Raw genomic sequence first — 15506 nt, forward strand, 5'->3', positions numbered from 1 at the left:
ACCAAGTGTCCAAGGTACACTACCGACCCCTGCCCGATCTGGCACTTGCTGGCCTTGATCGTCAATCCAGCTTGTCTCAGGGCCTGGAGAACAGCTTGCAGGTGACGCAAGTGATCCTCCCAGCTGTTACTGAAGACGGCTATGTCATCCAGATAAGCAGCAGAGAAACTCTCCATTCCGGTGAGGATCTGGTTTACCAGGCGCTGAAACGTGGCAGGTGCGTTCTTGAGCCCAAAGGGCATCACACAGAACTGGTAGTGGCCATTGGGCGTGGAGAAGGCTGACCTTTCCCTTGCTCCATCAGTCAAAGAGATCTGCCAGTACCCCGAAGTAAGGTCAAAGGTACTTAGATATTGGGCAGCTCCCAGCCGGTCAATCAATTCATCCGCCCTAGGGATCGGATGAGCATCAGTTTTTGTCACTGAATTCAGTCCCCGGTAGTCCACACAGAACCTCAGTTCTGGTTGGGCACCCGGTGGTGCAGCTTTTGTTACTAACACCACCGGACTGGACCAGGGGCTGCTAGAAGGTTCAATCACTCCTAGCTCCAGCATCTTAGTGACCTCACTATGAATGCTGGCCTTCACCTTGTCTGACATCCGGTAGATCTTGGACTTCACAGGTGGGCTGTCTCCTGTGTCCACGTCATGGACGCACAGGTGAGTCCTACCCGGGACAAGGGAGAACAACGAAGAGTACTGCCCCAGGACCTGGCGACAGTCCTCCTGCTGTTCAGGAGTTAGAGATGGGGAGAGTATCACTCCCTCCACCGACCCATCCTTTTCTTGAGACGCAAACAGATCAGGGAGAGGCTCGCTTTCCACGTCCTCTCCTCCGTCAGTCACCATCATCAAGATGACTTCGGGCCTCTCGTGGTGGGGTTTGAGGCGGTTGGCATGCAGCACCCGCAGGGGCTGACGAGGGGTCTTCAGGTCCACCAAGTAGGTAGCCTTACCCTTCTTCTCCAACACCTCAAAGGGTCCTGACCAGCGATCCTGAAGGGCACTAAGCTCTCCTGGTTCGATCACCCACACCTTCTGGCCAGGCTCCAACTCCACCGGGTGAGCGTTGTGGTCATACCACGCCTTCATCACTGCTTGGCTGGCTTCCAAGTTGTCAGAAGCTTGCTTCCACAACTTAGCCATTTGGCTCCGGAAGGCCAGCATGTAGCTCACCACATCCTGGGGGAGCTTTCTGGGAGTTCTTTCCCATCCGTCTCTCACCAGGTTAAGAGGTCCACGTACAGGGTGCCCATACAGAAGCTCGAAGGGGCTGAAGCCCACTCCCTTCTGTGGCACTTCCCTGTATGAAAAAAGTAAACAGGGTAGGAGGACGTCCCATTTCCTCCGCAGGCTTTCAGGCAGACTTCTGATCATGCCTTTCAAGGTTTTATTAAACCTCTCCACCAGACCATTGGTCTGGGGGTGGTAAGGAGTCGTGAACCGGTAGGTCACTCCACACTCCTTCCACATTGCCCGCATATATGCTGACATGAAGTTGGTCCCCCTGTCGGACACAACTTCCTTGGGAAAACCCACTCGGGTAAAGATTCCCATCAGGGCCCTAGCCACAACAGGTGCTGTTATGGTCCTCAGAGGTATTGCCTCTGGGTACCGTGTGGCATGATCCACCAGAACCAGGATAAACCTGTGACCAGCTGTAGTCGGTGTTATGTTGTTATGTTATGTTAAATGAACTTCTAGAGCGCACGTACACCCAAAGGTTTCATGGCGCTATTGCAATATCGTACTAGATCGAGAGGTTACTGGTAGGCTTGAACGAATAAGAGAGTTTTGAGGAGGGATCTAAAGTGAGGATAGGATATTTCAAGTCTGAGTTCAGTAGGAAGGGAATTCCATGTGTGTGGTGCTAAGTAAGAGAAACTAAGCCCGCCGTGTTTTTTCCGGTTAAAGCGGGAGGGGGTGAGGAGGTTGGCCTGTGACGAGCGGAGAGCACGCGAGGGGAGGTAGCGAGTGATTAGAGAAGAAATGAAAACAGGCCCGCTACCAGTTAGGGCTTTAAAGATGGTACAGCCCAATTTGAACAAGCAGCGTTTGGCAACTGGGAGCCAATGAAGAAGTTTCAACAAGGGGCGGACGTGTTGAGTGCGAGATTGGTGAGTAATAAGACGTGCAGCCTGATTCTGGACTAACTGAAGACGGTGAAGTTGATAGATAGGAATGCCAACATAAAGAGAGTTGGCATAGTCAATCCGAGAGATGACTAAGGCCATAAGTATCACAGTAAGGGCCTCGGTGGTAAAAAATCTAGCAATCTTCCGGATTCTACGCAGATGGAAAAAACAAGAGGAAGTAACTGCACCAATCTGGGGCTTCAAAGACAGATCATTACTGATCACTACCCCAAGGCTCTTAACCGATTTGGAGGGTGTAGGAGAGGTTCCTAACGAAGGGGGCCAAAAGTTGTCATTCCAGGGATTCGAGGGGCCGGTCAACACCAGCTCGGTCTTATCAGGGTTGAGTTTTAGTTGGCTGGTGTTCATCCAATCCCTGATAAAACACAAAGTGGCCTGGAAGCTGGAAACAGACGCAGTGGTGGGGTTGATGTTAAACACGAGTTGAAGGTCGTCTGCATAATTGAAGCAGACTACTTCAAAATTACGAAGTGAGTAGATTAAGGGAGCCATATATAGATTTAATAATGGATCTAATGGACCCACAATGTCGATGCCCACCCTTTCAAAGGGGGTGCTAACGACAGGAAGTGGTTCCAGGGGAGCTTTCAGCTTCACCCCTGTTTTCCCACTGGCTTGGCAAGACACACATGTCCGGCAGTAGGTATCGGACGACACTTTCATCTGAGGCCAATAAAAGTGGGGGACAAGACGGGCGAAGGTCTTGTCTTGCCCCAGGTGTCCTGCCAATGGTATCTCGTGAGCCAACTCCAAAAGGAAGGCTCGATAACGTTGAGGAACTACCAAGGCTCGTGACGATCCATGTAGGGGTGCCTTGGGTTCACTGTAGAGGAGGCCATCCTCCCAGTAAACACTGTAGTTCCCTTCAACGTTCCCTGCTGCCTGGGCTTCGGCCTGTCGCCTCAGCCCCTCAAGGGTAGGGCACTCCCTCTGGCCCTGGCAGAATTCCTCCCTGGACGGGCCTCCCTCCACGTGCCACTCGGCCGGGATGGGTAGGTCCTCCAGGTTGGTAACGTCCCCCTCCGCAGACTCCTGGTCCACCACCTCCGGTGGCCTATCCGTCCTACGGGGTGGAGACGCCGAGGCAGGCTCCTCCTGTCCTCGGTTCTTCTCTTGACTGGCAGCTGGCTGGGCCTTTGTTCCAGGCTCCAGCCGGAATGAACTCCCTCTTCGGGTAGTCGCGGACCTTGTGCTAACACAGGCCCAGTCAGGTGTACCCAGCATCTCGGTGTGAGTCCGGTATTCCACCTCCTTCCAAGCGTTGTGCTCCATGTCATTCCCCAGCAGACAATCGACTGACACGGCAACTCGAAGTGAACCTGCAACCCCCCCCCATTCAAAGGGAACCTCGGCCACGGGATAGTGGCCTGTTCTGCCGTCAGCCATCGCGGCTGGGTGGAGTACATCGGGAATTACCTGCTCTGGAGACACCAGCTGGCTACGCACCATAGTCATACTGGCTCCTGTGTCTCTCAGAGCCTCCCCTCTTTGGCCGTTGATGGTGATCCACTGCCCATACTTTGCGGTATTTGCGGGCACCTGGATCTTAGGAACCATCTCCCGTTCTCCCAGGGACACTAAAGTGACACCCGCCCACTCCCTTCCCTTAGTTAAGGGCATCTCCTCCCCGAGCACTACACTAGCTACTCCGGGGGGCTTTCCTCCAGTGGGAGGGGGTGATCGTTTCTGACACTTCGGATCTCCTTTATAGTGTCCAACGCCACCGCACTCGTAGCAATGGACAACCCTTGGCTGCTGACTCTGGCCAGGATTAGGGTTTCTGGGTGGGTTAGCCTTAGAGGTGAATCCTGTTCCCTTCCCTTGGAAGTTATTTTGGGGGCCTTTGGAGAACTCCTTTTTCTTTTCCCCTCCCTCTTTCTTCTGGGGGGCGCCCTGTCCGGCCTTTTGAGTATCCCCTCCAGTCCCCCTTGTGGACACCCGGGTACTGGCCCAAATGTCCGCCTCCTCAGCAAGCTTCCGGGGGCTGGTCAGCTTGCTATCCACCAGGTGTTGCCGCAGTTCAGGGAAACATTTCTCGAGTAGGTGTTCCTTCAGTACTAGGTCAAACAGCTCCTCGTAGTTCCTTACTTCACTGCCCTGAATCCAACCTTCCAGTGCCTTCTTTGCATAGTCCAGGAAGTCCACCCAATTCTGTGTGCCCAGTTTGTGACTACCCCTGAACTTCTGTCTGTACTTTTCAGGTGTTAGTCCAAACTTTCTGAGGAGCGCCAGTTTCATGGCGGGGTAGTGGGTCTGCTCATCCTCTTCGAGGGCCAATAAAGCATCCCTACCAGCTGGAGGCATGTACTTATACAATCCCCCTCCCCAGTACTTCACTGGAACCCCATGGGCCCTCAACGAGACCTCATAGGCTGCTAGCCACTTGGCGATGTCATCACCCACCCCATAGCTAGCTACTATGTCCTTTGGCAGGTAAGGTTTGGGTTCCCTGGTGGACTCTTGGATTTGGCTGCCACCATTAGGAACAGTTGGTGCCCCAATTCTTAGGATCTGAAGCTCTATCTCTTTCAGTCTTATCTCATGAGCCATCCTCTCTTTCTCCGTCTCATGAGCCAACCTCTGTTCCTCCTTCTCCTTCTCCAGCTTTGCTAAATCCCATGTGAGCTGTCTTTTCTCTCTCCGATCTGCTAACTCCACGCTGGATAAGCCCCCGCTAGAGACAGTGCTGCCCTTCCTAGAAAGTGTCCTGGGCCCTGCTGACAGGTTCCCCACCTCAGGTTGGTACATCTCAGCCCCCTCGGGGTCAGGCTCTCCATCCCTGTCTTCCTCCTCAGCCTTGCTTTCTCGGCGTGCCTCCCCCCAAGCCCTTAAGCTGGTTTGGAGTGCACCCTTCTTTGCTCCTGGGGGACAGTACACCCCCTCCCGCTGGCAAAACTCCCTGAGTTGGGCCACAGTGTACGTTTCTAAATCTTCCAGTACAAACTCCATCTTGCCCACTCAGGTTAGAGGACAGGTTTTGTGCAGTAACAATGTAGGGTGGTACCTTTAGTAATACCTCCTCCCACCACCAGAGTAAATTTGGAAAAAACAAAAACCCACAATTAGGAAGGCCGCTCTTGAGAAAACTCCCGGTGTAGGCCTATGGACTACCCACAGTTATTGTTGAGTATATGTAGGCACAGCTCTATCCCACCACTGAACACCAATTTATGTTGGAAACGCCCACTCCCACACTAGAAGGGGTGGTGGTGGACTCCCCGAACACACTGTGGTAGCTTGGCTCGAGTGGTCAGGAAACAGGCGCAGTGCTAAGCATACAATATACCCATACAATAACCATGCGTGCATCCGTTCCAAAAACGACTCTACACCGTAAAAATTATGAAAATATTCTTTCTTTATCTTTTTCTCTTAGTTGCTGATTGGAAAAATAAATAGGTCAATCACAATATACAAGTTTCAATTAGTGCAGGTCAAATAAATATTGGCTGTTTGATGAAATAAATAGGGGTGATCATAAATAACAGGGCATAAATACAAGTGCAATATATACAGACAATTAAATACTTTGAGGCAATAAATACTGTACCAATAAATATTGTACACCATCAAGTCCTGTGGACCTATAAATATAGTGCAGCAATAAATAGGTAAAAATTCAATAAATACAGTACCCCCAATAAATAATTAAAAGTATACAGCAACACTCATGTATCAGATGACACTTCAATTCTTAAGGGCTGATTTGGCCCAGGCACAGCTTGTAGGGTTGTGGAAGGCTTGAGGGGGGCTACTCCCTGGCTGGGACAAGGCTGAGGCCTAAGCTGAGGTAGATCAAAGGGGGGAATACCAGTGCCCTGGCTTTCTCTCTCCACACAACCTCTCTAGGTTAGTCCCAGTTCACCCCTTGCACAGTCAGGTTGGTTTCAGCACCTCCCTAGCCCCTTAGAGGTCTCCACAGGGCCTTAGGCGCCCTCTACTCCACTTACTGCCCTTTTTCTGATGTTCCGACGCCGCTGGAGTCGTGTCGACGCCGTGAGGCGGTTCCGGTTCGGTCTCGGCGGCCTCGGCACAATGTCAGTTCTTTGACGACGCCGGTAGGCGGTTCCGGTCCGATGTCGGTGGACTCGGTTCGATCTCGACCTCCGATTCGACGGCGTCGGGCAGTCTCTTCACGATGTCGACTTCGGGCGGCTCCGGTCCGATGGCGCTCTCGGCTCCGATGACGTCAGCCGGCCTGGCCTCGATGTCAACTTCCGGCGACTCCGGGGTGCGATCCTCACCCCCGACCTCCGGTGCTCCTCCACACAGGTTCCGGGCGACTCCGGAGTGCGATCCTCACTCCCGACCTCCGGTGCTCCTCTACCTCGGTCTCCGACGACTCCGGAGGGCGGACTTCACTCCTCCGATGACGCCGCTCGCTCGACCTCGGTTCACTTCCTCCTCGACCTCTGGTATTCCTCACGACCTCCGTCGGCGCCCTCTCACGACCTCAGGCGGCTCCGGGTACGACGTCTGCTACTTCAGTCAGCGCCGCTTCTCCACCTCGGGCTCCAGGTCTTCAGGCTACTCGACGCCCGACTCCAGGGAAACCAGTTCTCAGGTCAGAATCTTGCTGTTTTCTTGGTTCTAAGGCCTGTTCCTGCTGTCCAGGTCCTTAGGATAAGTTTCTTCTGTCTTCTTCCCACACAGGGCTATAGGCTGGGATCCATCAGTAGGGACAAGTATCAAGGGTGGGTTTATGGACCCCACTCCAGGCACAAGTTTCCACCCCTGCTGCTTCACTCCTTCCTCCTTCACTGTTGTGCTCCTCTCTCTTCACCAGTCAGGTGCCAACTGCCAGCTCCAACTGCCAACACTCTGTCTTAACCTCCCAACATTCTAAACCGCCTCCAACTGTCACAGAGTTCTGGAATGTTCTGGAAGGTGCTGGTAGGTTCCAGTGGATGCTGGTGATGTCACAGGTGGCCTCCATTTTGTGCTCCAGGCCCTCAGACAGAAGTTTCAGGGTTAGCTAAAATGGCTCCCTGAATCTGTAGCAACACGAAAAAGTCTGGTGGTTCCCAAAAAGGAAAAATTCAAACAGGGTTTGAGGCAAAAGTGGGACAAAATAAATAATGATGAGGAGGGACCACCCAAAGGGCTGACAGGTCTAACACACATCATCCCACAAAAGGAGTCCTGTCCTAAGGCAAGGAGGAGGAACATCAGCAGACCCATACCATAAGTTACTTCAAGGTTAATGGACCATTAGGCCAGCAAGGCAAAGTGGGTCTGTGGCATGGAATGAAAGTCTGGCCCAGAATCCCAGTACAGCCCCGGTGTCTCTGAGGGGATTGTCAACAGACGTCTACTTTTCTGCTCTTGTTGCACCACACCAGTGGGTCTCTGCACCAGGCAGAAGCCAGTGATCATCTGCTACCCGGTGCCCCCACCCGCCCTGGACCGGCACTCCTCCTTCCACCCAACTATCAGGGTACACACAGGCCACAGAGCTCCCCAAGCTGACCACTGGGAACGCATCCCCTAGATCTGTGCTCTGTCAAAACCTAGTCTTGAACTGGCTCACTTTCGTGGGGGACTGCCCTCGGAGGAAATGTCTAAGTGGCACATATGGCAGTCAAGTGTGGACCCAGTCAACATGCAACCCACGCCGGCAGAGCACCAAGCCACTCGTCATTAGCAGGCATGACTGGTCATTTTTAAATTTGTTAGACAGATCAGAACAATTTCTGGTTGTCCTGTGTGTGAAGGTTTAAGAAAGGTAGAGTCTCCACTTCGTTGGGCACTCTTAGGGGTGGATTTCTTTCAGATTGGCTCCACAGCTGACAGTAGCCATATTGCAGCCCTCGACTCAGGCACAACCCAAGATTATTTCTTGCAAGAACTGAAATACAGACATAATCGTTGCCAAAATGTACTTTGGAAACATTTAAATCTTTGGTATTCGGTTAAGAAAAAGGAGGTTGATTTACATTATCCAAACATTATAGGTGACTATTTACAATAAACCCTAGCCAGTGGCTCAGACAGGAATCTAAAAAAAACTTCATGAATATGCAAATTTGTGTAAAAGGACAATTTACATTTGTTGGCTGAAAATAAAAGCAATTGGGAAATTGATTTGAAGTGTGACATCTCGAATGAGGACTGGACTAGATATTTACAAAGAACATCGGAGGGTTTACAGAACTCTTTGCAAAATTGAAATGCTTAGTTTACTGGATATCGGGAAATACTAGAGATGACAATCAATATAGTGATTACCTTCATATGCATGTTTCTCTCCTGTAATATCGGAGTGGTGTAAAGAAGTGACTACCAGGATAAAAATGTTTTTATTCTTAGTGATTCAATGTTCTCAGCAAATCAAATTCACTGTTATATGGTTCCAGCTGAGGAAGAGTAAAAAACTATGTATTGGTGGTTTCTAAAAAGTGCTACTGTTCCATGAAGGATCAGTGCACTTTACAACAACTTAGGTAAGACTATAAATATGTGGAACAGCAATAGTAAAAGCAACAGTGTGATTAACAAGTTGTAAAAGTAAATATTTTGGAGAGTACTCCAGGTGCAGTGGGTCCCATAATCATTGTGGTAGATGTAGAAAATTTGAGTTTTTTTATGTTTACTGAGTGACGTGCTTTGCCATAAGAATGTAATGACAAAGTTAATTTATCTCCAAACTTGTGTTTAGCAACTTCTAAAGCTGTCTGCTATCTCAATATTTACTCATGTTTCCCTTTCCTACCCATCAAAACAGACTGTTCTTTAGACAGGATTGCAACGTTTCATTTAATCACTGACTAGATGCTGACAGGTAGGCCTTTCAGAAGAGTTCTATATTGGGACTTTTGGAGAGCTCACTCTAGGCCCTTCACCCGCCCTCATAAAATCTTTCATGCCATTGGCTACTGTGCTGCTGCAGCTCCTTATTGGATAAGCGGAGATTGCTGTTCAAAGACATTATGCAAAGTTAAAGAAACTCACATATTTCAAGTAGAAACAAGATGATCTATTCATGCAAAGTCCAATCTTAGTTACAGTAGTAGGTCCCACACTAAACCAAGACCAGTTCATCACATCAGAGCTCCCCAAGATGAACTGTAACATGCTCTTTACATCAACACTACCTCAAAACACTTATAACAAACAAGACAGAACGACTCCTTGCCAGTTCAAATTTAGTTACACCATATTGTGCTTGGTTTTGTAAATAAAAATGATTTACCTCTTTTATGTTTGAAGGCAATGTGCATGTTGGGAAGAACACGTAACTGATCCACTGCTTTAAGTAACGCGACAAGAAAAATAAGGCTGGCACAATGCAAACTACAGCTATGGCAGATGCAACAAAGGCAGCCAGCATCTTCCAAAACGAATATTCACCTAGATGGAATAGAAAGAAAACAAATATTGCTTTTTTAAGATTCCTTAGAATGATGAAGTGCATAAGGAAATGATAAAACATATTTTGTAAACAGTAATTGAAATGCTAGCTGCTAACGTTCAAATGCAGTATTACGACTGCCCTGTTAAAAAATACACCTTTATAAATGTATTCGATTTTATGAAAGAACAGGCAACATGAAAATATGGCAAAATAATTTACCCTTATGTGTTTTTGTTCAAACAATTCCACAGGAGACTACATAGATGTTCAAAGCTAACCGTCTCATAGCACTCTGAAGCCACTAATGACATACTGAATCAGACACTGGGCAGCACAGTATTACTTCAGAGAAGAAAGAGAGAAGGCAAAAACTGTGAGGATTTTGCAAAATATTCATATGCAGCTTTCCTACCTACTGATGCAGATTCCCAAAACTTAGTTTCCTTCCAATCCACAACATTTTGAGCTCCTAAAACCAAGTTAAGATTCCAGGAAATCAGGAGATATAAGACAATTAATGCAAATAGAGAATTATAGAGACAGAAACAGGAGTCTTGTTGAAGGAAATGATTCAATAGAGAGTGATTATTTTTGCTGACACCAACATTTTAAAAGGTTTCCTTTTTGAAGCATAATATATATTGGGGGGTGGTGCCTTTTGGTGCCTATGGCAGCATCTTGTATAGGTGCCAATGCTTCAGCACTGTAATTCTCACCAGTAGAGATTCATTAAGTCACCCTCTTCTCTAAATTTCATATAAAACCTAGATACCCTGATCACATATTGCTGTTTGCATTGCTACACTGTGGATTAAGGACTGTCATAAATGCAGTCAAAGAAGGCACTGGCCTATGCTGAAAATCACACTGTGACTTTAACAACGTCCCAATTAGAATAGTACTTCCAAATATGAATTAAAATCCTCTGTCAAGATTCAGAGTGGGTGGAGTGTAACACTGTAAATTTACTGTTACATGTTTGAGATATGCACTTCTGTTTTTATGTGCCAATTACAACACCATATTGCTACTCCTCTAGCGTGTGGTGACATTTGACACTTCGAAGCCACACTATTACGGTGTTTTTCAGATCAACTGGAGCTTGATCCAGTCACACATGTAAATGTTTTAATCCACCCTTAGCCAATCCACAGCAGGATCAAGACCTTTCGAAAGCCCCCCCTCTCCCTTCATAACAATCAAAGACTTTCAATAGGTCTTCGTGTAAGTCTCCTCCTTTGAGGCTTCTCCTGCTGCACCATCTGGAGCAACAATGATCTGTAGGTTTCATTTACGAAACAAGATCAACCTATCATCAGCAGACACAACAGCTGGCGATGAATCCCATGAAGGAACAGAATCCACTTCTTCCCCGACCTCGCTCATGAAAATGGAAAGGCGTGGAAAAGGAATGGCAACATCAAGACACAGCTGCCAGAGAGGGCAATCAGTTATGCTTTGGTTGACACTGACACAAAGAGGCGGATTTTCCTTCGAAGGAAAGGAACCATCCGGAAGGGAGGGAAGACCTTCTAAGCAGTTAAGATAGATAGATATATATTCCACCTGAACGTAAAACTTCAAAACAACAAAGCACACGCCTGACAATGCACAAGTAAACCCACAGAGTCAAAGTAAAGTAGTGCGGGGGCTTGAAATACAGAGGATTATGGCGAGCTGGGAAGTGAGGTCCCAAGTAGGTACACTGCGGTTTCGGGAGCCTTGGAATTTGTCTGACTACAGGGCCTAAACAAGCATCTGCACCCCATGGTGCTTGAGTAATACAGCTGTACTGGTTCGGTGTTTCTGGTACTTTTGTACCAGTGTACCGGACAGGCAAGTAGCCTTCCCTGTCACATGCAATTATATGTGCATGCCCTTTGTGAGTAATGAACTGTAGTGTAGTCCCAATAGTACCCTGTCATGCAGGACCTACAACGTTTAAGGATAACATATACTGTGGGTCTAGCGGCAGACTGACTCTGTACACCCCCGCCGCATATATTAGTTTATGGTTTGCATAAGTTAGCTCGCAGTGCCACTAGAATCTCCTGCTATCAGAGAGATTCGTTTTTGGCAACCTTAGAACACAATAACCTCAGACTTGTGGAAACAATATATAACTTTTCACCTAGTCACTCGTGCTTGCTTGTTTTTGCTCTCAGAGAGATACAGAGAAGAAACAGTCTAACGTGTTTACAATAAGAATTTATTGTACCGTAGTTCTTCTCAAGTAGAATATGTGCGCTGTTACAACTGTAACACAGTAGCAGAGATATAGAACCAGCAGTACAGTGAATAAAAAGAAATAGTATTGTTCTACTATTTTTCAAGTCATGAACATATACATGAATACAAAAATGCATTTATAAAATGAAACGTGTACTGCTAAGATGCCTGACTAGATGTACCTAAGTGTACCTAGCATGTGAGTAGGTGCTATATGGCCTAACCCTAAGAGTCCAGGAGCCAAGAAACCCACTAGGCTTTAGTCAAACCCCCATACCTCAATAGTGAAAGTGTGAGACTTGGTCCTGGACTTGAGCAGGACACCCCGCAAGGGATCATCAGACCACTGTCAGCTGGAGCGATGGCATGCCGAAGCTGCAGCGTCTCTGGTCAGTGTGTCGGCCGTGAAGTCTCAGGTCCCTCCTGCTTTCTGATAGCAAGAGGTGCTGTATTTATACAGTCTATGTACGTGTGTTACCCAGTGTTCAGTATGAGGATGACGTTGGGGATTAAACCTTGTGCGTCGATGGGAGAGGTGAAGTATACCTCCTGGAGAGTGTACTCATCAATTATTCATATGCGCTAAGCATGACGTCTTAGCAATATCGATTGGGAAAAACACACCCTCGGCATGGAACTAGGTGAAAGGTTTAGACCATAAAAGGCTGCAGTCCTTATAAGGCGTGATGTTCCTATAAGTCATTCTGTCCTTATTTGGAGTTATGTCCTTATAAGGATCGTTCATATAAAATAATGGGAGCTGATGTAGGGAAAGTGTACGATGTTCCCTGGACCTATATTAGGGTACCTATATGAAATATAACAGAACCTTAGAATTGAACCGGGGCACTGACCTTCCTTTTGTCCAGATGAAAGCGCAGGACCAACTTTGCCCATGAGAATAGAGCAGAAACATGTTGGCAAGCTAAAGGTCACAGGACCTTTCTACTCCTTTTTTGTCCCTCCCTATATTTCTCATAAGCATAATTATTTGTATAATGTCCATCAACCCTGTGATTAAATAGATACCTGGGCGTGGATGAGTCATTTTTAGTAGTAATATTAATCCCTGGTCACAAAAAAAAGAGTATATATACAAAGAGCTCCCTGGAATACAGTTGAGCCCATCCTGGCTTTTAGCAGCCAGGATGAACCCAATGATGAATGAAGCATGTCACTACTAGAGTGAGCAAGGGGTGTTTTCATAGACGTTGACTGTCTTAATAAACTGTATTTGCATGAATGAATTTAAGGGCTCTCCACTGTGGCACCTTCTGTATCATATTTTGTTTGAAAAGCTGGTACCAAATAACCCAACTATTGCAGCTTGGTTCTTTCTCCCTGTGGGTTTTCTCACACATGAGTCTTCACAGAGGGTCGCCCCTCCAAAATCAGAGGCAGAGGGCCCAATTAAGGGACCAGAAGCCCTCTGACAAGTACTGAGAGGTCTTGTGCCTATGGCTTATATATGGCTTATATGGTCCCTTTCACAGAAATTGAATAGCTTCCTTCCTGCTACAAAATACAGGGCCCGATTTTGAAACAGCTTCTCCTTTGACATAGCCAGGAGGTGGTCTCTCAGCAGCCCAGGTTGAACTCTACCAAATTTTAAATAACTAAGAGGATCATAGTTTCATAAACACACAGCCTTGTGTGGATCAACCACGGTGAACTGCATGCTGCATCCAATGCAGTGTTTGAAGCCCCTTGTAAATGGCATGCATGCAGAGAGGCACTTTTTTATTTTTAAATAAATGATACAAATAGAAGAGAAGGATCCTCCAGTAAAGGAATAAGTAGAGACAGCACAAACAACCCCATACATAAAAGAGTAAGTGCCACAGAAGTTAAGCCTTAAGACCTGTCTGACGGTCAGACAAAAGGAGGACTTGGGGGGGATGGTTGGTGAGTCACAGATACGGATGGAAAGCCTTTTCTGTTTGTTACTGGTCTTATCTGTTGTGCACACTGAAAGGGCCCTCTAGCAGAAGATGTATCAGTAAATGTGCATATGGAACCAACATTCCTAACCATTTCATCACTTTTCTCACTGTCAGTGATTGGAATTGTTGGACCTAGCCCTTTTGCAGGTTTATCTCCAAACATTTTACCTTTGTCCTGAATTTTGTCTGACCTGTTTTTGTTGGCTTCAGGACTCTGGGCACTTTACCACTGCTAATCAGTGCTTAAGTGCATGTGCTCTCTTTTTTAAACTTGGTATGATTGGCTGACACCTGTTTGGCATATTTGATTTACCTGTAAGTCCCTTGTACAGTTTCCCGTATACCCAGGGTCTATAAATTAAATGCTACTAGTGGTCTTGCAGCGCTGCTTGCGCCATCCACAGAAGTAGTCTGTGAAAGACCTGCCACTGCAGGGCCTCCATGCACAGTTTACTGCCACAGTGACTTTGCATTTAAGGCTCACTTGCCAAGCCTGAAACTCTCCTTTTACTACATATAGGTCATCCCTTAGGTAGGCCCTAGGTAGCTCTATCAGCAGGGTACTGTGTAGGTAAAAGGTAGGACATGTCCCTTTATTGTGTAGCATGTCCTGGTAGTGACAAACACCCTATTTCACTTTTTAGTGCTGCTCGTCTTGTACGTTGGCATTGGGAATTCCCATATATGTTTGTAAGTGGTAATTTCTGATCTGAAAGGAGTAGCGTTGCCACGTTTGGTATGTTTGGACTAGTGGTGATAAATCCTGCTTATTGCTGTAGGTGGATTTTTCATTACTATTATAGAAATGGCACTTTAAGAAAGTGGGCATTTCTATGTGCTTATGACTCTGTGTTTTGCAGCCTGACTCAAATCCACGTCTAGGGCAGAATGACAGCTCGGCTGTGTGCATACTTTCCAAACAGCCATCTCACAGGAAGGGTTGGGTGTAATAGGGTTGCATCTGCATACTGGATGATCTTCCTGAGCTGGGAGAGAGGGAGGTGGGGTGCACTTACATTTGTACAGGCTGTGTCCTGCACTCACACAAAGTGCTCATTTACCCCCTACTGATGTCTGGAGCCAGGGCTGGGGTTGAAAGGGGGTGGTGTGCACCTCTAATATTTCTTTTGAAGTTACCTCCACATCAAAGACATTTTGAGTATAAGTACAGGGGCTTGGTCCCATGATTTTAGACACTGTGTGGACTTGTAACCAGATGCTGCTGGCTCTACAGACTGTATCTTGCCAGAAGAACTGTTATGCTGCCAGGAGGAACCACCATTGGACCTCTTCATTTGTTGTGCTGACCTGTGGCCTGCAAGAAGGACTGTCTCTTTGCCTACAAGGACTCTGTGTGCTGGCCTACTGCCTAAATTCCTGTTTGGGTGTCCCCAGTGGTCTCCCAGGGCCTGTTAGCCTGCCCACTGGTTGTTTTCAACTCCAAGGTCATCCAGAGTGGCATGAGTACACCTCTGCCGTGGGAATCTCGTGGTCTGCATGCCCACAGGTTGGGGCACAAGCAGGCATACACTTTGGTGCTTCCTTGTTATTGGGAATCCCCGTGTGCGAGGGGTTTTCCAGGTGCCAACACGTCTCTGGAAGGGCTCGCATTACTGCACTGAAGCCACAAGCGACACGGACAACACCAAGAGGGCGCTTCTCACAGCCAGAGAGATTTGCTCCCTTCCTCGACCCAAACAGCCTACACCAGACGTTCTGCAGCCTGCAAGGGATTTGAGAGAGCGTGGCACTCCGCTCAGCTGTTAGCCATTTTCCTGAGGACTGCATTCTTTCCATGCCTGAGGAGCAGCGCTGCACACCTCGC

At 47.7% G+C, this 15506-nt stretch overlaps 1 protein-coding gene across 1 annotated transcript in view; it reads right to left on the reverse strand.

Moving 5' to 3' along the window:
• The window catches only part of IFNAR1 (interferon alpha and beta receptor subunit 1), a 229840-nt gene that overhangs the window by 23418 nt on the left and 190916 nt on the right, over positions 1–15506 (reverse strand). Inside the window, exon 10 of the mRNA XM_085621378.1 lies at positions 9348–9505. Within this exon, the coding sequence (XP_085477504.1) occupies positions 9348–9505 (158 nt within the window). The remainder of the gene's footprint in view (positions 1–9347; positions 9506–15506) is intronic.

The sequence above is a fragment of the Triturus cristatus genome, chromosome 8 (assembly GCF_964204655.1).
Source record: "Triturus cristatus chromosome 8, aTriCri1.1, whole genome shotgun sequence".
Taxonomy (NCBI): Eukaryota; Metazoa; Chordata; class Amphibia; order Caudata; family Salamandridae; genus Triturus; species Triturus cristatus.